Source organism: Oncorhynchus tshawytscha, linkage group LG25 (genome assembly GCF_018296145.1).
Source record: "Oncorhynchus tshawytscha isolate Ot180627B linkage group LG25, Otsh_v2.0, whole genome shotgun sequence".
Taxonomy (NCBI): domain Eukaryota; kingdom Metazoa; phylum Chordata; class Actinopteri; order Salmoniformes; family Salmonidae; genus Oncorhynchus; species Oncorhynchus tshawytscha.
The window spans coordinates 1,501,813-1,525,742 of record NC_056453.1 but is presented as its reverse complement, the minus strand read 5'-3'; the positions used below and the strand labels follow the sequence as shown (position 1 = coordinate 1,525,742).

Here is a 23,930-nt window from a genome sequence, read left to right as displayed (position 1 = left end):
GGAAGACGGTGTCCCCTCTCTCTGGTCAGTCTCACCGGAGGAAAGGAAGGAGAGAGTATGGACCATGAGAGGTGGACCGTCTGCTACTCTCTCCCTCTACTGAGAATAGTGCTGTGTTCAAAACAACTGGGAACCCGGAAATCTCTGATTTTAGGGAAACGAGATCTGACTGGGAAAAATTATTTTGAAATATAATATGGTCTGAGAAGAACAATATTGGCGGTATAGGCATATAGCCAATATGCTGTAATAATGTATTAGGCCTACTGCACAAACCTAATTCCTACACAACTGTTTTTTTTTAGGTTAATGTTACATTTAAGTCATGTTTATTAAAACATCTGAGCGGTAGATTTGGGCTTGCTTTTTGACTACTCAAGTGATCTTGACTCAGAAAATGTTTGTCACTGTTGTAGAGCATGAACCTGCAGGAGCGAGTCACTGCTTTGATGTTTGCAGAGAATGACAGGGTGTTGTCCAGGGTCTAGGAGGGGGACACTGTGGAGTTGTCAACCGTAATGGAGAGGCCTTGGAGTGGGCAGGCCTTCCCCGGGAGGAAGAGCAGCTCCGTCTTCTCTAGGTTGAGCTTGAGGTGTTGGGCCGATATCCATGCTGAGATATCTGCCAGGCACGCAGAGATTCGTGTTGCCACCTGGGTGTCAGAAGGGGGTAAGGAGAAAAGTTGTTGCGTGCCATCAGCATAGCAATGATAGGAGAGACTATGTGAGGATATGAGGGAGCCGAGTGACTTGGTGTATACAGAGAGGAGGAGAGGGCCTAGAACTGAGCCCTGGGGGACACCAGTAGTGTAAGTACGTGGTGCAGACACAGATGGAGAGAAAGATCTGATGGTTTCACGGTGTCAAAGGCGGCAGATAGATCTAGGAGGATGAGAACAGAGGAGAGAGAGTGAGCTTTGGCAGTGAGGAGAGCCTCCCTGACACAGAGGAGAGCAGTCTTGGTTGAGTGACCAGTCTTGAAGTTAGCGTCAAGAAGATCATTCTGAGAAATATTGTGAGAGAGTTAGTCAAAGACAGCACACTCAAGTGTTTTGGAAATAAAAGAAAGGGATACTGGTCTGTCTTTGACATCAGAGGGGTCAAGTATTGGTTTCTTTAGGAGGCAAGCAACTCTGGCCATTTTTAAGATGGAAGAGATGCAGCCAGGGGTCAGGGTTGAGTTGAGGAAGGAAGTGAGGAATGGGAGGTCTCCAGAGATCTGGAGAAGGGAGGAGGGGATGGGTTACATAGGAATAAAAGGGAGTGAAAGGATGATAGGTTGTCCGGAAGTTTAGTTTTCCTCCATTTTCGCTCAGCTGCCCACAGCCCTGTTCTGTAAGCTTGCAATAAGTAATTCAGCCACTTAGAAGGATTGCAGGGCCGAGCCGGCCAAGAGGAAAGGAGACTTTGCAAGTCATAGGATGCAGAAAGGCAGGAGAGTAGGGTCGAAAAGGCAGAATCCGGAGACGGGAGGAGGAAGGATTTAGCAGAAGGGAGTGAAGATGATAGAGTAGTGGGAGAAAAAGAGCGAAGATTGCCACTGAGCATGACCATCTGGGTAGGGGCTGAGTGGCTAGGGTTGGTTGGAGGAGAGGGAGACAGAAAAAAGGAAACAAAGGAGTGATCAGAGACCCAAAGGGGGGTTGCGGTGAGATTAGTAGGTGAACAGCCTGTAGTAAAGATGAAGCATAGAAACCGTAAATGACTTAGTAACAGGAAATACATTTATTTGACAGAATTAAAAATTAATTTTGGACTGACCAATGAAGCTTCAAATATATGACAATTAAAAGTTACATATCACAAAATCTTGGACAACCTTGAGATAATCTTATTTGAGTCAGAAAAGGATGTTCATGTGATAGGGAAGATATACAAAATTTTGCAGATTGCAGAAAGCATATCCATCTGACAATCCATCTGACAATCTCTTAACTATTGGAACCAAGACTTAGAAAGAACTAATGTTGGCACAATATGGAGGGAAAGTTGGAGCATAACTAATGAAATTCCATTTAAGAAAAATGAACGCTTAATCCAGTATAAACTAATGTGTAGAATATATTATACAAGAGACAAAATGGTTTGTTGAGATCGGTGTGGAAGAACTTGACTGGCCTGCACAGAGCCCTGACCTCAACCCCATTGAACACCTTTATTATGAATTAGAACGCCGACTGTGAGCCAGACCTATTCGCCCAACATCAGTGCCTGACCTCACTAATGCTCTTGTGAATGAATGGAAGCAAGAACCCGCAGCAATGTTCCAACATCTAATGGAAAGCCTTCCCAGAAGAGTGGAGGCTGTTATAGCAGCAAAGCGGGGACCAACTCCATATTAATGCCCATGATATTGGAATGAGATGTTTAACGAGCAGGTCATGTAGTGTAGATGGCCCAAGCTAGCAAAAAAATAAATAATAGATGACAACAGATTTAGACACAAATTATACTTCAGGAGTCCTCTAGCTATAAAATGAAGCACCGATAGTACCTGCAGATAATGCATATTACAGCATGTCCACTAGTGATGGGCTTTCCAAATATTTTTGGTTAACTGCATCACTGTAAAAGAGATGCATAATTTAGCTCGCAAACAAAACAACATAGAACCATGAAAAATGTGCTAATCTCTAATCTAAAGCCCAAAAAGTAGGCTACCATTATGCCAGATGTGAAATGCACATTACAATTTTAAAAAATGACTCACTGCTCTTCTAACTATTTATTGTTTCTGCAGTGAGGATTTACCATCTTCAGATAATTATTTTGTAACTAATTTGCAGATAATTGTTGTTTGAAGCTCAACAAGCAGTCGTAGCTGTATGCAAATCAGGGAGCCAAATGAACGGTTCTTTCACCGATGTGATTCGGTTCCCAAAAAGAGCACTTCTAAAAGAGCTGTTCGTTTGCGAACAGCCCATCACTGTTTACTCTCCCTATTAATAATGAAAGACATATTTCATATATTATAAATGCTAGAAAGTCAGCCGTCAAGGATGTGGAGAGAGAGCTTCAAGTGCACCTTGCCCCGGAAAGCTTTCTGCTGATGCCTCATTCACTGCATGTCTCATTCACTGCATGCCTCATTCACTGCATGCCTCATTCACTGCATGCCTCATTCACTGCATGCCTCATTCACTGCATGCCTCATTCACTGCATGCCCTGCTCGTTTCATCTCTATAATCGTCTGCTACCACAGAAAACTGGAATGACCCTGCTTAAATTAAAGTGAAGAAATGAAACCATATCAGTATTCCCACCTGGATAAATGGCTATGTACAGTACAGTGCATTGCTGTTCAATCTACAGCATGACACTCTATTTGACATAAAGAGTTGAGCGTTATTTATTAACACTCTACAGAGCCCCTTTAACCATTTATCACCCACTGTGAATGAACATGTAGGATCCCCCCAACAGTTCACTGTGCAGAGAGAGGGGGGCTCTGAAAGCCTGTAACTGTCATTCTGGGTTCAGGTTGATGACCCATCTATGAGTTTTTAACCTGACTCTAAAGAAATATTCTTGCGTGTATCTTTGCTCTGTAAATAGGCCCGGCAGTTATCCTCTCAATTATTCACATGAAAGGCAATATATGATCTTTATTTGATGGTTTACTTTCCGTCATCATACAGTAAGTACTGTATGTGATCGCTGCATTCTGGGGCTGATGTACAAATGTTCTCCTATATGATCTTGAGCCTTTCTGTCACAATCGATACTGTAGGGAAAATGGGACAGGGTCATTTACATGCACTATTTCATTGAGAATTGGAAACCTGTTTAGTTGGGGGAATTTCTGCAGTGAGAGCATCCCTTATAGGAGATATTCAAAATGACTGTGGCTATATGGATACTGAGAAATACGTGTCATAATGCATTCATTTATTGTGGATGTGAATTAACCACCTAGACAACATCAGAGGAGGAGTCAAAACAGATGAACCCTGTTCATGTCCCCGTTAGTTCAACACTGAGGGGATATTAACCACTTTCATCAGTCTTGATGAGGAAATGGACTCTCGGAATATTGATCACAGTGGAGATGGAATCTTGCAATTAGTATCGGTACAGCCTCAAAACTCCTCAACATTGAGTTTGTGGATGTCTGAGATGGCAATTCATCTTATATTACTTTGTCTGAGAAATAATGCAGAGACTCAGTAGTATATGAGATTATTCAGCATGTTTCTTTTTCAACAATGTGATTTTCTGTCATCATGTCACCTCTCCAGTAACATTTGAAGGTGTCTTTCTGTCTTGTGTTGTGCTTTAAAAAGGATTGCTTGGATCAGCAGGTTATCACAAAAGTCTAAAACTCAATTCAGAGAGGTGGCAGTGGTCATTGCTTTTGTCACTTCCAGTGGTGTGATTTTTCATAGGTGCAGGACAGAAGATAAGTTGTCTGGACGATTTATGTGGTGCTCTTTCAAGGGTTGTGGGCAGAAGAAAATTATCCAAAAAACATATAGATTTCAGACTGACTTCTGTAAGGTGTTTCGACTGCACAAGCTATTAATCTGCAATGAGTCAGAGATTCAGACTGTGGTTATTGATGCCTTGTTGAAGCCGAAGGAACATTTATGTAAAATGTTAATATAACCCAATATCTTATAAGTAGGTAGCTACAAATGTACTATTATAGACAGTATGAATAGAGTATTGAGAGCAGCTCACTAGAATATGTCTCATTATTTACACAAAGTTTGCTCACCAACCAATGCTCCATTGAGGTTTGTCCTTGAGAGAATCATTTTTGTGTCTTGAGGAAAATGTGGAGTATTCATGTTGAATGGCTTTGGAAGAATTTGTTTTGCTCAGCATGATAAAGGACTTCCAATGTGTTTCCTTGATCTAAAAGGCTGGGAAATTAAGATTGGGTTTGAAGAATTTATCTCTTGCAGACACCCTATAAGAAGTTAGTTAGTTACAGTATACTTTATTCTGAAGTATTGAGGGACATTTTAATTATGCACTGAAAACATTATGGAATGCATAGGGACAATAACGAGGAACCAAAGTGCTACTCAAGTCATGTAGGTTGGTACTATGAGCGCCAGCTCTGTTCAAAGAGACTTTGTTTAGCCCTCACCTATATTCAAACAGGTTGGTATGTTAACAAAGGCCCTGTGACCTCCCAGTGAAAACCCTTTACACATGGTGTTTGTATTTCTTTGAACCCTCTTCACCGGGGAGCAGCCGTGTGGCTCTGAGCTTGGAAGGTCTTGCCTCGCTCTGCCTGTTATATCTGAAGACTCCTCAACCACGTGACTCTGGAATGCTCCGAATGCATTATTCAAGTGCACACAGCCACCCTTAAGCGGAGGGCCTTAAGAATATGTACACCAGAGAGGAGTACACATTTACACACCCCACCTAAGGCCATTCAACTTGGGGAGGAGTCTCCAAAGGGGTTGTTGGGGCGTCTCTGCCTCAGTGACAGTATCTACAGTTTCATCGGAGAGCATTATTCATGTATGACTGGCTGTTTGTGAGATGAGCAGCGGCTGGGCAGAGGCACAGGCAGAGTGAAGCGTGTCAGCCGCGAGCCACAGAGACCGGAGAGGATGGAGCCCACATTAATTCACACAGTAAACAGCCCAGCCTTCTCTCTCTTGCCTTGCCCCCCTTAACATTATTACTATGCCATTTCTGCCTCCGGTTTTTCTGCTGCTCCACCTCCCCACCGTCCCCGGAGTAGTGGGATCTATCTGTCGGGGTGGTTACAAGCTTTCTGTCTTGTCTCTGATTGACCCTGCTTAGTCCTCGCTTTTATAACGACAGTAGGTAACAAGGCATTATACAATATAGATATCAATCAAATGACGCTGGAGAGCTCTGCTCAGTCAGCTGAGGTCATGTAACCAACCAGGGTTATCCATACGACCTGTCTCAAATTATGATTGAGTTGAGTAATAGGAGAAGTTTTCCCATATTTACAGTGAATGAATTGCTCTGGTCAGCCTCAGAGCTAACTAGGCATGACCATACATCTGGCCCCATTATTTTTAGAACACCTGCTGTCACATTAGGGGAGAGGCTGCTGTGTCTGTTTGCATTGGACGTTTCACCTGTATGTTCTCAGCACTTCGGCTTGACATTGACATGTCATTAGGTGTATAAATTGGTACAACAACAAAAAAACATGTCATAAGGATACCTTACTGAGAAGAGTGCAAAAAACATGTGATCAGAAGACTGTAAAAAAGCCCATTGGCATTACTGTAAGGAACCAAAAAACATTGACGCTCCTCTTGCCATGTTCTCCCAAAGGACCTGTCGGGAAAGAGGAGGCGTAGATTTGTCTCCTTTTTTCTCCCTTTCAACCCTTTTGGCATTGATGGACATTTAATAAATGTGTTCTCTCTGCAAATGTCCCTTTTGTGAGGGTCTGACTGTGTCACGTGATAGCCCCCCATTTCATCTTCCCTGGAATAGGGCTGAGCCTTTAAAACACCATCACATTGTAGTCTAACCAAACCTACCAGCTGATATCACTATTCTCTGATAATAGAAAGAGACTAGATAAATCACATAAAGGAAACACAATGCAGGTATCGAATTTACTCTGGATGACGACTGCACTGCCGGCATTTTCTGCAGGAATCTATGGCTGCCTGTCCAGGGATCATTTGCCGTGGTTAATTTAGTCGGCGCTCAGTGGATATTTCAACCGAGTACTCACAGCACCCCCAAGAGGGAGACAAGCATCGTACAGCATCAGAACAAAGCGGCTCCTATTTCTCTGATCATTCTGCTCTCGTGCTCCTATCCTCCTTGTTTCTGCTCACACTCATGCTGGAGATGAGGGATGCTGTCTAATTCCCCAGTGAAACAACAGCAACACACCACATGCATGCAGAGACTTGAATAGAGAATGTGTTGTGAAGGAGGAGCCCTACTTGTGTTTATTGTTCTTTGACTGGCTGCAGCAGTCTGGGGTTCTGCAATGCAGTCTGCAGATGGGGAGTTACTGTACCTACTAACTGAAGGCTGAGCTCACAGTGACATATATATATATATATATATATAGTACACTGGCTCAAGTTAAGATATAGTTACATATTTAGGATCTTAACTTGAGCCAGTTTACTACAGCAGGAAAATAATAATGAAGCAACAGAAAATGTGGATTATAATTAAATGTAAGTTATTAGAACATTTCCTTTTGCAAAACATTTGGAATAATCGTTTACAGTGTTCTTAGCTTGGTGAATCCACATAGTACTCCATCATGTAATGCTTTTTGTATGTGTTTCTTTCACACTAACAGTAGTGTGTGTGCTGTTTTCCAGAGCCGACCATTATCACAACGGCACCGTCCACACTGGACGTGACTGTAGGAGAGAGCATCGTGCTGCCGTGTCAGGTGACTCATGACCCGTCTCTGAAGCTCGTGTTCACCTGGTTCTTCAACGAGCAGCTGATCCACTTTGGCGACCACGGCGGATACTTTGAAAAAGTGGGCGGTGTAAGTGCATAAGCCTCTGAATATTCCCTCCCGATTCCAAGAACCTGCGGGGCCATCAAGGCTCCCATTTATAATCAAAATGTCATGTCTGAGAAATGGTGCCGAGTACCACGCTTTTACACCATGCTTGTCAGGAGCACTGCAATGCATAATGAATAGGAAGAAACACACATCTTTACTACACTGTGTTGGAGATTGCTTATATTTTATTTATGCCACTGCTCTCCCATGAAAAAATAGGAAATAATTTTAATTAAAGAGAGAGATTTTTCAACCCCCTTCAGAAATGTCACTGAGAAAGGTCAAAGGGTGAAGCTGGTGATACATTGGAACATTGATACTATTTCCCTTCCTTTAGTATAAGTGAGGTCAATGAAGAGAAGGGTATCTGCAGTGTAGAGAATGTTTGGATCATGTGTATTAATGGGCTGAAAATGTGCTTCACGTAGTTTATTTTGAAATGACATATACATTACATATTCCCCACCCCTCCCTAAAACCTACCAGGCTCAAAACTCTTCCCTTCTTTCATTTACATTTTACGGTAACAACTTCAAATAGCCTTGTTTAGCTCCCCTGTCTGAAGAAGAGTGATGATAAACATTGTTCCAGAAGTGATTAGTGGAGACATGTACAGTATATGGTCAGGTTGTCATGTTTTTTATTATATTTTAAAATCTAAATTGCGTTTTCCTTTTGCCATGATAAATGACACCACAATAAATGACACCATCTCTGGAATTAAATACATTTGTACGCTGGTTCATTGAAACGTCATGGATCCCTGTGATGATACAGCAGCTCTTGCCACATCCAATTTAACACTGGTCCTGACTCCACTCAGTGGTGGGCTGATTAAATGATAGTGGGATTAGAAACAAAATGAAAAGAACTTGAGAACTTAGACTATTAAGCTTTGTTTGATCATTGAAATAATGAGGCCACTCTTCTACAGCTAAAATCAGCACATTTTATGAATACATTTGTGTAATTATTATGATTAAATGTAAGTACTGTAACGGTTTTCTAGTGGTGATGAAGGAGAGTCGGACCAAACTGCAGCGTGTCGATTGCGATCCATGTTTAATATAACAAAGAAACACGAACTTACAAAAAACAATAAACGAAACCGAAACAGCCTATCTGGTGCAAACTAACAACGAGTACACATAGGACACTAAGGACAATCACCCACGACAAACTCAAAGAATATGGCTGCCTAAATATGGTTCCCAATCAGAGACAACGATAAGCACCTGCCTCTGATTGAGAACCACTCCAGACAGCCATAGACCTTGCTAGACAACCCACTAAGCTACAATCCCAATACCACCACCAAAACCCCAAGACAAACACACCACAATTACAAAAACCCCATGCCACACCCTGGCCTGACCAAATACATAAAGATAAACACAAAATACTTTGACCAGGGCGTGACAGAACCCCCTAAGGTGCGGACTCCCGAACGCACCTCAAAACAATAGGGAGGGTCCGGGTGGGCGTCTGTCCATGGTGGCGGCTCCGGCGCGGGGACGTGGACCCCACTCCTTTAATGTCTTAGTCCCCTCTCCCTTCGTCCCTGGATAGTCCACCCTCGCCGCCGACCATGGCCTAGTAGTCCTCACCCAGAACCCCACTGGACTGAGGAGCAGATTGGGACTGAAGGACAGCTCGGGACCGAGGCAGCTCGGGACTGAGGGGAAGCTCGGGAGTGAGAGAAAGCTCAGGAGTGAGAGAAAGCTCAGGAGTGAGAGGAAGCTCAGGAGTGAGAGGAAGCTCAGGAGTGAGAGGAAGCTCAGGAGTGAGAGGAAGCTCAGGAGTGAGAGGAAGCTCAGGAGTGAGAGGAAGCTCAGGAGTGAGAGGGAGTGAGAGGAAGCTCAGGCAGGTAGATAGATCTACCAGCTCCTGGCTGGCTGGTGGTTTCAGCAGATCCTGGCTGACTGGCAGATCCTGGCTGACTGGCAGATCTGGAAGAGTCTGGTTGACTGGCAGATCTGGAAGAGTCTGGTTGACTGGCAGATCTGGAAGAGTCTGGTTGACTGGCAGATCTGGAAGAGTCTGGTTGACTGGCAGATCTGGAAGAGTCTGGTTGACTGGCAGATCTGGAAGAGTCTGGTTGACTGGCAGATCTGGAAGAGTCTGGTTGACTGGCAGATCTGGAAGAGTCTGGTTGACTGGCAGATCTGGAAGAGTCTGGTTGACTGGCAGATCTGGAAGAGTCTGATCTGGCAGATCTGGAAGAGTCTGGCTGACTGGCAGATCTGGAAGAGTCTGGCTGACTGGCAGATCTGGAAGAGTCTGGCTGACTGGCAGATCTGGCGGCGCTGGGCCGACTGGCGGTGCTGGGCCGACTGGCGATGCTGGGCAGACTGGCGACGCCGGGCAGACTGGCGGTGCTGGGCAGACTGGCGGTGCTGGGCAGACTGACGACGCTGGGCAGACTGACGATGCTGGGCAGACTGGCGGTGCTGGGCAGACTGGCGATGCTGGGCAGACTGGCGATGCTGGGCAGACTGGCGATGCTGGGCAGACTGATGGCGCTGGGCAGACTGGGGGCACTGGCGGCGCTGGGCAGACTGGCGGCACTAGCTGCTCCATATAGGCTGACAGCTCTGGCGGCTTCTTACAGACTGACCGCTCTGGCGGCTCCGTGCTGACTGGCAGCTCCTTGCAGACTGGCAGCTCCTTACAGACTGACAGCTCCGTGCAGACTGACAGCTCCGTGCAGACTGACAGCTCCGTGCAGACTGACAGCTCCGTGCAGACTGACAGCTCCATGCAGACTGACAGCTCTGGCTGCTTCATGCAGACTGACAGCTCTGGCTGCTCCATGTAGACTGGCTGCTTCATGCAGACTGGCAGCTCGGGCTGCTTCATGTAGACTGACAGCTCTGGCTGCTCCATGCAGACTGACAGCTCTGACTGCTCCATGCAGACTGACAGCTCTGGCTGCTTCATGCAGACTGGCAGCTCTGGCTGCGCTGAACAGGCGGGAGACTCCTGCAGCGCTGTGTCGGAGGAAGGCTCTGGCTGCGCTAAACAGGCGGGAGACTCCGGCAGCGCAGGAGAGGAGAAAGGCTCTGGCTGCGCTAAACAGGCGGGAGGCTCCGGCAGCGCTGTAGAGGAGAAAGGCTCTGGCTGCGCTGAACAGGCGGGAGGCTCCGGCAGCGCTGTAGAGGAGGAAGGCTCTGGCTGCGCTAAACAGGCGGGAGACTCCAGCAGCGCAGGAGAGGAGAAAAGCGCTGGCTGCGCTGAACAGGCGAGGCACACTGAAGGCCTGGTGCGTGGTGCTGGAACTGGTGGTACTGGATCGAGGACACGCACAGGAAGCCTGGTGCGGGGAGCTGCTACCGGAGGGCTGGGGTGTGGAGGTGGTACTGGATAGACCGGACCGTGCAGGCGCACTGGAGCTCTTGAGCACCGAGCCTGCCCAACCTTACCTGGCTCGATGCCCACTCTAGCCCGGCCGATACGAGGAGCTGGAATATACCGAACCGGGCTGTGCACCCGCACTGGAGACACCGTGCGCTCCACAGCATAACACGGTGCCTGCCCGGTCTCTCCAGCCCCCGGTAAGCACAGGGAGTTTGCGCAGGTCTCCTACCTGGCATAGCCATACTCCCTGTGAGCCCCCAAGAAATTTTTGGGGCTGACTCTCGGGCTTCCATCCGCTCTGCCGTGCTAGCTCCTCATAATGCCGCCTCTCTGCTTTTGCTGCCTCCAGCTCGGCTTTGGGGCGACAATAATCTCCAGGCTCATTCCAGGGTCCTTTACCGTCCAATTCCTCGTCCCATGTCCATATCTCCAGGTGGTGCAACCTCTCCCACTGTAGCTGCTGCTGCTCCTGCTGCTGCTGCCTCTGTTGCCTCTTCTCCTGTTGCTCCTTTGGGCGGCTACACTCCCCTGGTTTAGCCCAGGGTCCTCTCCCGTCGAAGATCTCCTCCCATGACCAGAAATCCTTGGTGAGCATCTCCTTTTCGGCTGCTCCTGCCTGTTGACACGCCGCTTGGTCCGTTGGTGGTGGGTGATTCTGTAACGGTTTTCTAGTGGTGATGAAGGAGAGTCGGACCAAACTGCAGCGTGTCGATTGCGATCCATGTTTAATATAACAAAGAAACACAAACTTACAAAAAACAATAAACGAAACCGAAACAGCCTATCTGGTGCAAACTAACAACGAGTACACATAGGACACTAAGGACAATCACCCACGACAAACTCAAAGAATATGGCTGCCTAAATATGGTTCCCAATCAGAGACAACGATAAGCACCTGCCTCTGATTGAGAACCACTCCAGACAGCCATAGACCTTGCTAGACAACCCACTAAGCTACAATCCCAATACCACCACCAAAACCCCAAGACAAACACACCACAATTACAAAAACCCCATGCCACACCCTGGCCTGACCAAATACATAAAGATAAACACAAAATACTTTGACCAGGGCGTGACAAGTACTCTGCCTGTCTCACATGTATAGGTATGCCCATCACCCTTTTAGAACCTGTAAAAACATAATAGTTTAAACCCTAGAATTATAATACAATAATAAGCATACGAAGACCCTGAATAGGTTTATCAAACATTTTTTTCTGCTCACATATTGTTGTCAAATCTGCATATTTCATGTATTTTAATTACATATATTAAAATGTTACTACAGTATATTAATCATTGTGTGTGTGCGTGTGTCTCCGTGTGTGTGTGTGTCCGTGTGTGTGCGTTTGTGTGCCTATTTGTTCATGTTTGTGTTGCATGTTAGCAGCATTCCGCTGGGGACATCATGATTCGGAACATCCAGCTGAGACACGCAGGGAAGTACACCTGTGCAGTGCAGACCAAGGTGGACAGTATCTCCATCGCAGCAGACCTGGTAGTCCGAGGTGTCTATACAGGACAAGCAATATTCCATGAAAGATACTTTTATTTATGCTATCAATGATTGGTATTTACTAATTATGTTATAAATGCTTATTTAGTATGATAAAGCATCAAACAAATGTTAACACTGTCACACATTCAATATGGGTTGAAAAACCTTGTAGTCGGGAAAAACCTTGTAAACCTCACAGAAGCGATTCTATGTTGGAAAGTCAGTGAAAAGCCATCCTCGTGTCCTTGAAAGGTAATTGAAGGTCATAGCAATAGAAAATGCAATTTGCTAGGCAACACTCCCACTCAAATAGTTTTGGGTCACTTGATTGGTTCAGTTATCCATGGCAACATACCTACTGGGTACATAACTTAAAAGCATATCTGACATGTATTGGGGTGCACAATCATGAATGGATTTAAAAACCAAAAGAAGAAACTTCAAATTCATTCTAAAACGAATTTGTTCTCTCCATCTGGTCTTGGTCAGTACCCATGCTGCAACATTCTGTATGTATTTTTCAGTTGACCAATGGCTTTCTTGGGACCAGACAGGAGAGCATTACAGTAGTCAAGCCTGCTTGTAATAAAAGCATAGATGAGTCTCGCTGTATCAGCCTGAGAGAGAAACGGCCACACCTTAGCAATGTTCATTGCCCCTGAATTAAAATGTGCGGCTAGATGCTCTCTCTGTGCTTTGACTCCAACAATAAGTGCCTCGGTCTTGTCTTTATTTAGCTGGATGAAGTTGTGAGCCATCCAAGTATTTAAATCACTAATACAGACTAACAATGTATCCGTGGAGCTAAAATCCTCTGGTGAAACATAAAGCAGTCTGTGTTTATTCTCTTCTTTATTCTCTGTTTATGCCTCTAATTGTGATGTGAAGGCATTGTACTCTAATCAGTTAAAAAGATGGTCAGATTGAGATGTGTCTCTCTCTCTTTAGGTTGAGAAAATATCATTGAATTTAATGAGATACAAAGGCTCCCTGCGGTTTGCTCACCAAACTGATTTTGCCAGCTGTAATCCCACTGCTGAAGGTGGACAGTGATCAGGACACCACTGTTCCCTGCTCTGTCTTTATCACAATCCGCTCTCTCTCTCTCGGGCTCTCTCGCTCTCTCTTGCTCTCTCTCTCTCTGTCTCGCTCTCTCTCGCTCTCTCTCTCTCTCGCTCTCTCTCTCTCGCGCTCTCTCTCTCGCTCTTGGTCGCTCTCTCTCAATATCTCTCTCGCTCCCACACACACTCTCTCTCTCTGCCTCTCTCTCTTTCCTCACTGTCTCTCCCTCCCTCTCTTTCCCCCCCCACCCCTCTCTCTGACCACCCCCCTCTCTCTGGCTCCCTGCCTGGCTGTGCCCCATATCTGCAGGTCCCCCAGGCCCACCTACCAGCATCCATGTAGAAGAAATCAGTGACACCACAGCCTCTCTCTCCTGGAGACCGGGGCCTGATAATCACAGTCCAATTACCACATACACTATCCAGGCCAGGACACCCTTCTCCCTGGGCTGGCAGGCTGTCACCACAGGTAGGCTCTCCAACCAGCCATTGCCTCATCAAAGTGTTATATAGGGGTCTGATCTCCATTTTCTCTTCTCCCCTGTGAGAATATATATAGGCCTGTGAGTGATTTTACTTTGATGCCAAATGGCACTCGATTGTTCAGTGACCGGGTTGACTGCAGTTTTACTTGACTGCAGGGTTTTTTGAAACGTGGATAAATTTCTGACTTACAGTGAAGGGAGCTATTTGATAGCATAGAAAAGTGCCCCATATGAAAGTTTGGATGCCAGATCTCTATATCGTAGAGCTGGGACGATAAACAAAAATCCATACCGATCACTCATCGCAGGCATTTTGCTGATATCGTTCATTACAATAAGTAGCCTATACTAGAGAAATGTGAAGTTGAAATGAAATAAGTTTGCTAATGGGTGATATTTAATGGGACAATTGATGGCTACCATAGTAGGAGTTTAAAGGATCATTAAAAAAAACTGTGGTGCACTTATCGTTCTATTTATCATTATTACTTAAATTCAGGTAATTTATAGCAATATTGGTCCATATCACCCAGTTCTACTATATCATCTACAATAGAACAGGGTGTAGGTCCATATCACCCAGTTCTACTATATCATCTACAATAGAACAGGGTGTAGGTCCATATCACCCAGTTCTACTATATCATCTACAACAGAACAGGGTGTAGGTCCATATCACCCAGTTCTACTATATCATCTACAATAGAACAGGGTGTAGGTCCATATCAGGTAGCAGGTAGCCTAGTGGTTAGATGGGGGCGGCAGGTAGCCTAGTGGTTAGATGGGGGCGGCAGGTAGCCTAGTGGTTAGAGGGGGCGGCAGGTAGCCTAGTGGTTAGAGGGGGCAGCCGGTAGCCTAATGGTTAGAGGGGGCGGCAGGTAGCCTAGTGGTTAGAGGGGTGCGGCCGGTAGGCTAGTGGTTAGAGGGGTGCGGCAGGAAGCCTAGTGGTTAGAGGGGGGCGGCAGGTAGCCTAATGCTTACAGGCAGGTAGCCTAGTGGTTAGAGGGGGGAGGTAGGTAGCCTGATGATCACCCAGTTCTGCTATATCATCTACAAAAGAACAGGGTGTTGGTCCATTTCACCCAGTTCTGCTATATCATCTACAATAGAACAGGGTGTAGGTCCATATCACCCAGTTCTACTATATCATCTACAATAGAACAGGATGTAGGCATGCATGGTGCTGGGGCGGCAGGTAGCCTAGTGGTTAGAGGGGGGAGGTAGGTAGCCTAATGGTTAGAGGGGGCGGTAGGTAGCCTAATGGTTAGAGGCAGGTAGCCTAGGGGTTAGAGAGGGGGCGGCAGGTAGCCTAATGGTTAGATGCAGGTAGCCTAGTGGTTAGAGGCAGGTAGCCTAGGGGTTAGAGGGGGCGGCAGGTAGCCTAATGGTTAGAGGCAGGTAGCCTAATGGTTAGAGGCAGGTAGCCTAGGGGTTAGAGAGGGGTGGCAGGTAGCCTAATGGCTAGAGGCAGGTAGCCTAATGGTTAGAGGCAGGTAGCCTAATGGTTAGAGGCAGGTAGCCTAATGGTTAGAGGCAGGTAGCCTAGCGGTTGAAGGGGGCGGCAGGTAGCCTAATGGTTAGAGGCAGGTAGCCTGTGGTTAGAGGGTGGAGGTAGGTAGCCTAATGGTTAGAGGCAGGTAGCCTAGGGGTTGAAGGGGGTGGCAGGTAGCCTAATGGTTAGAGGCAGGTAGCCTAGTGGTTAGAGGGTGGAGGTAGGTAGCCTAATGGTTAGAGGCAGGTAGCCTAGGGGTTAGAGGGGGCGGCAGGTAGCCTAATGGTTAGAGGCAGGTAGCCTAGTGGTTAGAGGGTGGAGGTAGGTAGCCTAATGGTTAGAGGCAGGTAGCCTAGGGGTTAGAGGGGGCGGCAGGTAGCCTAATGGTTAGAGGCAGGTAGCCTAGTGGTTAGAGGGGGCGGCAGGTAGCCTAGTGGTTAGGGGGGGGCGGCAGGTAGCCTAGTGGTTAGAGGGGGAGGTAGGTAGCCTGATGATCACCTAGTTCTGCTATATCATCTACAATAGAACAGGATGTAGGCATGCATGGTGCTGGGGCGGCAGGTAGCCTAGTGGTTAGAGGGGGCGGCAGGTAGCCTAATGCTTACAGGCAGGTAGCCTAGTGGTTAGAGGGGGAGGTAGGTAGCCTAGTGGTTAGAGGGTGGAGGTAGGTAGCCTAATGGTTAGAGGGGGAGTCAGTTAGCCTAGTGGTTAGAGGGGGTGGCAGGTAGCCTTGTGGTTAGGGGTGGAAGGGGGGTGGAAGGTAGCCTAGTGGTTAGAGGCAGGTAGCCTAGTGGTTAAAGGCAGGTAGCCTAGTGGTTAGAGGGGGAGGCAGGTAGCCTAGTGGTTAGAGGGGGGAGGCAGGTAGCCTAGTGGTTAGAGCTTTGGGCAGGAAACGAAAGATTGCTGGATCGAATCCCTGAGCTGAGAAGGTAAAAATCTGTCGTTCTGCCCCTGAACAAGGCAGCCACTGTTCCCCGGTAGGTCCTCATTATAAATAAGAATTTGATCTTAACTGACTTGCCTAGTTAAATAAAGTTACATGGTTGGTACTGTTCTAATTATTTTGTGCAGAAACCTGTTAGTTTGGGGAGTTGCCTTTATGATCCAGACAAACAGAGCTCTAAGTATGAGCAAACGGGGAAACCAAGTGAACTCCACCCTTGAGATGTGCGTGTGTACGTGTGCGTGTGAGTACAACATGTGTCCTTCTGACTGATTAGTCCCCTGCACCTGTGGAGTGTGCTCAGTGGGCCTGTCAGCCTAGAGGACACTTTCCTGCTACCTGCTTCATTCTGAGGGGAGGGGGCTGTTTTGTTTTGTGCCAGTTCCTGAGGTGGTGGGGGGCCGCAGTCTGACAGCTACAGTAATAGACCTGAGCCCCTGGGTGGAATATGAGTTCAGAGTCCTGGCAAGCAATGCCATTGGGACCGGGGAGCCCAGTAAACCATCCAAACAAGCAAGGACAAAGGAGACATGTATGTACTGTTTTCATGGATCACTTCAATTCTGCATGTTTGTTTTCTGTGTTTCTTATGTGAGTCTACTTGCCATTTAGTTGGTCTGGTATGGTGGAAAGCTATTTCAATGTAAAAAAAAAAATCTTATCTGAATGTGTTATTATCATGTTATCATTGATGGCTGGTGTCAACTGACTTGAGCAGGATAAAAATGACCCTCTGTTTCCCCAGCTCCGAAGGTCACACCAGCTAATGTGAGCGGAGGTGGAGGCAGTCGCTCAGAATTAGTCATCACTTGGGAGGTAAGCAAGCCGCCTGCTTCCATACTCCCTCACACTTGGAGGGGAAGCCAGACGTCATGATTCTCTAAGGAATCGGGCCGTTGTTGCATTAATAACGGCAGGCTTAAAGTATGGCATTTCATTTTTAAGAACAGAGAAGCAATAACTGCTGCTGTCACCCTAGGGAGAGAAAAATGCCTTTGAGGTTTTAATAATATAATTAAACAGAATGGTTCTTCACAAAGTCACAAGCAACTTTTCAAAGATTTTGTTTTACTTATCTTTTTTTATAGGAAGCTTCCTTCTTAATCAGTCCCGTTTTGAAGACTCATATTTATTCCAGCTGCTTGAAAATCATCCACTGTTGTGAAAGTTTTGCTGAATGGCTATTTAATGCTGGTTTCAATTTGAGAGTTCAAATCAAGTCTAACTTCGACATTAACAAAGTTCTAACAAATTTCTACATACTACACAATAGATATGACTCTCAATCAGTCTTTCTTTTCCAAAGCTTTGTAAAATAAAATGCCCTTTATATAACCATATTTAGAGGAGTGTTGACTTAAACAATTAAAGTCAGTCCCCAGAAATATATGAAATATGTCTTAACAAGCAGTCTTCACAAACTGTCATGCTGAGGGCGCGTTATTATGGACGGCTGTGTGTGTTCACTACTTGTGCACCAGCTTCAATGTGTGTGTGTGTGTGTTTTCTTGCAGCCTGTTCCTGAGGAGCTGCAGAACGGAGGAGGGTTTGGCTATGTGGTGGCCTTCAGGCCGTCCGGAGCCACAGGCTGGATGCAGGCTGCCGTGCCCTCATCAGAAGCCTCCAAATATGTCTTTAAGAACGAGAGCATCCAGCCCTTCTCCCCCTTCCAAGTGAAGGTTGGAGTGTACAACAACGAGGGGGAAGGCCCTTTCGGACCCGTCATCACCATCTATTCTGCAGAGGAAGGTTGGTAAAGAATAATGTCATGTCCGTCTGAGACGCAGAGGAGCAGCAGTGTGTTTAAAGGCGTCTCTGGATTGTTTATTCTCGGTCATTACAATTCTCTTTTAACACCCCTGCACTTCTATCTACATCTGCAGATTGTTGGTTCCTACTGTTGCTGCTGGTTCTGGTTCTCTCTCTGTACCGCTGATGAAAGAGATGGACCCACTTTAAGGGTCATCAAAGCCTGAAATAATTTTAAACTAATTAAAAGTATGTTTTTCATGAACCCAGAGCCTGGCAGAGCGCCCACCAGGATCCGTGCCAAGAGTCTGTCTGCGTCTGAGATTGAGGTTTCATGGAAAGCCCTGCCTTGGAACACCAGTAAGAGAAGAGTTCTAGGCTATGAGGTAAGTCAAGTTCTTTCCTGTTTCTCTCTACCTGTGTGTGTGTGTGTGTGTGTGTGTGTGTGTGTGTGTGTGTGTGTGTGTGTGTGTGTGTGTGTGTGTGTGTGTGTGTGTGTGTGTGTGTGTGTGTGTGTGTGTGTGTGCGCGTGTGCATGTGTGCGTGTGTGTTTGCAGGGCCGTGCACAGAACTTTCAGGGGCAGGTGCATAAATATAGGGTGCCACCCCTCCCCACCGACTTGAAAAAATAAACTACTTTCATAAGAAAGTTACAATGCCTCCTAAAGACATGACTGACATGGGGAAAAGATGGTGGGCTATCAGCTAATTGTTGATGATAATTGTTTTGTTGATTGTGATTTATCTTCAATGCTTTTATTTAACTTATAATATGAATAATCTTCTAACTCATGATATATGGCTAGCTGGCTAGTGGCTTGTGTGTATATTATATATATGGTGGTTAGCTAGTCTAGACCAGGGCTCTTCAACCCTGTTCCTGGAGAGTTACCCTCCTGTAAGGTTTTCAATTCAACCCCCGTTGTAATTAACCTTATTCAGCTTATCAACCAGCTACTGTAATTATTAGAATCAGGTGGACTAAATTAGAGGTGGAGCTAAAGCCTACAGGACGATAGCTCTCCAGGAACAGGGTTGGAGAGCCCTGGTCGAGACTACCAGTGTTGCTGCAGCCCTGACACACGTGCAACTCCTGATTGAAGAAGAGATAGAGTTGGGTCAGAGGGTCGTAGATACAGCCGTTCCTCTCTGTCTTTCTGCCTCTGTCTGCTGCGCGTATCAACCAACCTGACCGAATATTGATGATGATGTAAATCAAGGGTTTTCAAGTGTTAATCAAATCTTATGCTGCAGCTGCTGTGGCAGTACTGTGATAACTTTCTACACACACTCAACCGGTGACCGCTTCTCAAGCCATTCATATTTGCTTACCGAGTGCGTGCAATCTCCATACAGGGCAGACTGGGAAACAGACACAACAGGGCACGTGCGAGCTCTGTACAGGGCAGACTGGGAAACAGACACAACAGGGCACGTGCGAGCTCTGTACTGGGCAGACTGGGAAACAGACACAACAGGGCACGTGCGAGCTCTGTACTGGGCAGACTGGGAAACAGAAACAACAGGGCACGTGCGAGCTCTGTACTGGGCAGACCAACAGGTGCAACCAACCAAAAAAAAGAGCACTTGGCAGGTGGTAGGGCAAAGTTCATGCACATTGGGCATCTCAGATCTAATAGCTTGTTATGTGTAATGGTCCATCCAGCCTTGTCTGTCTGTCTGTCTGTCTGTCTGTTGTTGCTAATTATACTGATTATTCGAACAGTCTAGTGATGCAATGCATCAGATCAGGAGACATGGGGGAAGTTTAGCCTATAAACCACACAGTATTGTAGGTTAAAAAAAACTGTGGCTTTGTCAGCTCACTTCAAATGCTTTTACAGTATATAAACAAATAGCCTATTTTCATTCATGGGATGCATAAAGTACTGGAATTATGAATTGTTGACCAATTAAAGTAACCAAGGAAGTGGGCCTGAGCAAACTGTTCCTGCGAGGTAAGACAAATTATATTTGTCCTGTCAACCGTGCCAGCTATTTCAGCCTGGACATTCGGGTGTCACAGAAAATCTGAAAATCAGTCAACTTGAGTGCTGGGACATTTTGCACATGGTGATTTCTTTGTGACCACGGCATTTAAACACTCCCTCACTTCATGAGCTAAGTAACCAGAACCAAGGCACCTTACCCATGGAAAGACGACATTGTATGAGGTGACACCATACAATGAAATGCTGTTTTTATACCAATTTACTGCACTCACTGTAGTTCCAGTTTACAGTTGTCCTGTCAGACTAGTGTCTGCATTAATGTCCCTGGTTATCCTCTGTCTATCTGGTCTCAGTTGAGGTACTGGGAGAAGAGAGAGAAGGAGGAGGCAGCCAGTGTCCAGAGGACGGTAGGGAACCAGACGTCAGCCATTATCCGAGGGGTGAGAGGAAGTAACACGTACTACGTCACAGTGAGAGCATACAACACGGCCGGGGCTGGGCCTCCTAGTGTCACTGTCAATGTCACCACCAAGAAACCACGTAAGCATCAACCCTGCCTTAGAGAGGTTGTTTCCACTGACTTATTGGAGATCATGTGATCTTCATCTTCATGTATCTGGGTCCCTCAGCGCCCAGCCAGCCCCCGGTGAAAGTGATGTGGAACACATTGAATTCCAAGATAATCCTGAACTGGGAGCAAGTCAAGGCCCTGGAAAACGAGTCAGAGGTCACTGGCTACAAAGTAAGGAAGCATTTTGTCGTCACTGGTTAACACAGCCACAAAGTCATAAACCCTGCTTCTACAATTTATCTGATTTCAATTTCAATTTTGTGGCTGTGCTATCTAGTGAAAACCTAAACTCTGACTTAGTTTAGTTAGGAATAGTGCTCGATTGATTTAGATGGTTTCTCCCAGGTGACCTTTCAAATTTGACTTTGTGTTTGTGCTATCTAGTGGAAACCGAAGCATTGACTACAGTGATTTAGTTAGAAATAGTGCCTGTTGTCATGGTTTCTCCCTGTGACCTTTTGCCTGTGTGGTCTGTCTCTAGGTGCTCTACAAGCGTAACCGACACAGCCGCCCTAGTGTCATGGAAACCAACACAACGACGGTGGAGCTCTCCCTGCCTATGAATGAGGAGTACTTCATCCAGATCAAACCATTTGGGGAAGGAGGAGAGGGGAGCAGTAGCAGACAGATCACCATCCCCAGAATACCAGGTCAGTCAATAGTGGACTGCTCCCTCACACTTCAATGATCTCAATGGTGTTGCTTAGAGCTATTGCCAATACTGGTTTATTGTCATGACTAGGGACCTGAATGTTTTGTGTCCCTAAGCCTTCAAAAGGAACAGATAGAGTGGGGACTATTTGGTACACACACAACATCTAGTCAGGCAGGATTCAATATGATCGCGGGAACATTGCCTTTAAAAGGTGGATAGCTGACAAAGCGCGATCGGATTGAATCCTGGCCTAAATACATTTTTGTATTCAGAAATGTATGTAAATATGCCCAAGGTTTGATCACCAAAGCATGTAATAGCACAAAAAGCCTTCAACAATGAATTGCCAACTAGGCTGCTTGTCTTTTTATGCGTAAACGGACAGACTAACAAAGCCCATTTATTTTCATGTTTTTCAGGTCCCAATGCAATTGGCTCGGCGACCAAGGTCTCTACTTTATCAGCCCTTAGTACAATAGCATTGTCTTTCACAGCGCGAACATCGTTATGACAAAGCGCTCCCAGTGAACATTGCATCTGATGTGGAGGCAACTCAACAACGGAACACAAACACCCTCCGTCTGGTCTAATTAGATCCATTCATTTAGGTTTTAGAGGCAGGAGGACGAGCAACGTTGGAAAACAAAGTCATTGAGATGAGAAGGAGAGAAAGGGCCCCGCTTTCAACACCCCGCCGGCCGGCGAGAACAGGAAATGCACCGATGTCTTGACTCTGTTGTTACCAAAGCAGCTTTTCATTAAAATGTCTTATATGCATCTTTTGTATGATATGTCTAGCTTTTATAGATTCATTTTGAAACCAATTCATAATTAGTCTGGGCTTTTTAGAAAAGGCAAGGTTGAGTGGAGTTCAGTGTATGCCCATACTTACTTACAGATACATTTTTTAAGTTTTCAGTTTGTAGGAAAGAGCACTTTTGTTGTCTAAAGTGAAGAGCATTTTCTGGTCAAAAATGAACCTGTAACTGTGGTTTCATGTCAAGCAAAGACCATAGTTCAGTCTTCTTAGAAACTTAGGAATTGTTAACACTGAAATGATGTGTGTATTGCTAACTATTTTTTTATTACTCCATAAAACATTGCACTGATGCCTGAGGAAAAATTTGACTTAACAAAAATGTGACATTATGTTAAAGGATGAGAGTGACTTTATTTACTCTCACTGCTTTGAAGTCCCATCTTCCACAGGTTCCTCAACCTTGGCCATTTAATTGCACTGGTGACTGGACCCTCATGTGGCTGTCTATCTCATCCTCTCAGTTAGCCATGTGTCTACTCTGTAGCTATTCTATTCATCCTCTGATAAGCCGTGTGTCTACTCTGTAGCTATTCTATTCATCCTCTCAGTTAGCCGTGTGTCTACTCTGTAGCTATTCTATTCATCCTCTCAGTTAGCCGTGTGTCTACTCTGTAGCTATTCTATTCATCCTCTCAGTTAGCCGTGTGTCTACTCTGTAGCTATTCTATTCTTTGCCTTGTGTGTGCCTCATCATATGTTCAAAACCCTCAGGTCCTTAAAGAGCCTTAAACTTATATATATATCAATAACTATTAGAAACCTAGAAGTCTGTTATACAGGTGCTGTATGATGTGTAGCTACACACTGCATCAATAGACAGGTTGTAGGGGTTTGAGTTATTACCATCCAATGTATATTCCTATGGTCATTCTTAGGGCCAAGTTATGTAGTCAAGGAAACCTCCTTGTCCTAGTTATATATTATAGTTAGGGCCAGGGTTTTTTCCTGACCCTGTGGCCTCGTCAAGAAAACCTCCTTGTCCTAGTTATATATTATAGTTAGGGCCAGGGTTTTTTCCTGACCCTGTGGCCTCGCCAGGAAAACCTCCTGGCTCTTGTCAATCTATATGAAGGAGTGGTGTGTTTCAACAGCATGGTGCTGTTCAGTGTGGTTTAAGGGCAACGTGGGAAGCCTGGGACATTTTAGTGGGTTCACTGACTGCATCCTTACTAAAAGACAAATGCTGCTGATGATCCTTTCCCATAGTCTTCTGATGCTGTTTGAAACTGGTACAGTGCATTGCATATGTAGCTTGTAGTCCAGTGAAGAAGTCAAAAGTGCAGGTAGTTTGTAGTACTTTCAAAGGGAAGTTTAGGCAGGAATCATGCATCGAGAAATGTGTAATATACTTTTTTGTACACTTCAGATCATTTGTATACAATGAAAACCTTTCTAAAGAGCTGATTAACTTGGTTTTTATGTAATAACACAAACGTTTCATACAGTAGCTAAATGTCGCTTAGCATGAATGTGTTTGCCCTTTTCTGTACATCTGCTAACTGACTGAATGGCTTGAGACCACACAAAGAGAGCAGGTTTGTGCATCTCTACCCGTTAACCCACTATGTCTGGGCTTCTGTCTCAGACAGGTATGTCCTCCTGTAGGCCTACACCCTTTGGGATTTACCAGTACAACTATCCATTTACTCCATGTCAAGTTCTGTTTTTTTGCTGTTGTTTGTTTATACTGTGTTATTGAATAAAGTTTATTGATTTATAGAAGTGAGTGAAATTCAATGGATTTATTTCTCTATGCTTATTCAATGTACTGTAATCTGTATTCATTATTTTGTCATTCACCATGAATCCACTAGGTAGTGCCGCATGCTTAATTTCGAGATATCCA

The 23,930-nt window shown here is 45.5% G+C and overlaps 2 protein-coding genes across 5 annotated transcripts in view; both read left to right on the top strand.

Moving 5' to 3' along the window:
- Positions 1-23,810, top strand: part of LOC112220393 (contactin-4) — a 227,456-nt gene extending 203,646 nt beyond the window's left edge. For 2 of the 3 annotated variants that reach the window (XM_024382275.1, XM_024382285.1), the window contains exons 13-23: positions 7,299-7,474; positions 12,246-12,366; positions 13,728-13,886; positions 16,720-16,869; positions 17,083-17,153; positions 17,852-18,086; positions 18,357-18,472; positions 20,392-20,578; positions 20,668-20,780; positions 21,091-21,259; positions 21,684-23,810. In XM_024382275.1, coding sequence (XP_024238043.1) covers positions 7,299-7,474; positions 12,246-12,366; positions 13,728-13,886; positions 16,720-16,869; positions 17,083-17,153; positions 17,852-18,086; positions 18,357-18,472; positions 20,392-20,578; positions 20,668-20,780; positions 21,091-21,259; positions 21,684-21,775 — 1,589 coding nt within the window. In that variant the 3' untranslated portion in view covers positions 21,776-23,810. The remainder of the gene's footprint in view (positions 1-7,298; positions 7,475-12,245; positions 12,367-13,727; positions 13,887-16,719; positions 16,870-17,082; positions 17,154-17,851; positions 18,087-18,356; positions 18,473-20,391; positions 20,579-20,667; positions 20,781-21,090; positions 21,260-21,683) is intronic. The other variant, XM_024382295.1, reaches the window with a different exon arrangement.
- Positions 1-23,930, top strand: part of ccdc186 (coiled-coil domain-containing protein 186) — a 1,196,038-nt gene that overhangs the window by 604,211 nt on the left and 567,897 nt on the right. The gene's annotated exons all lie outside the window — the stretch shown is intronic.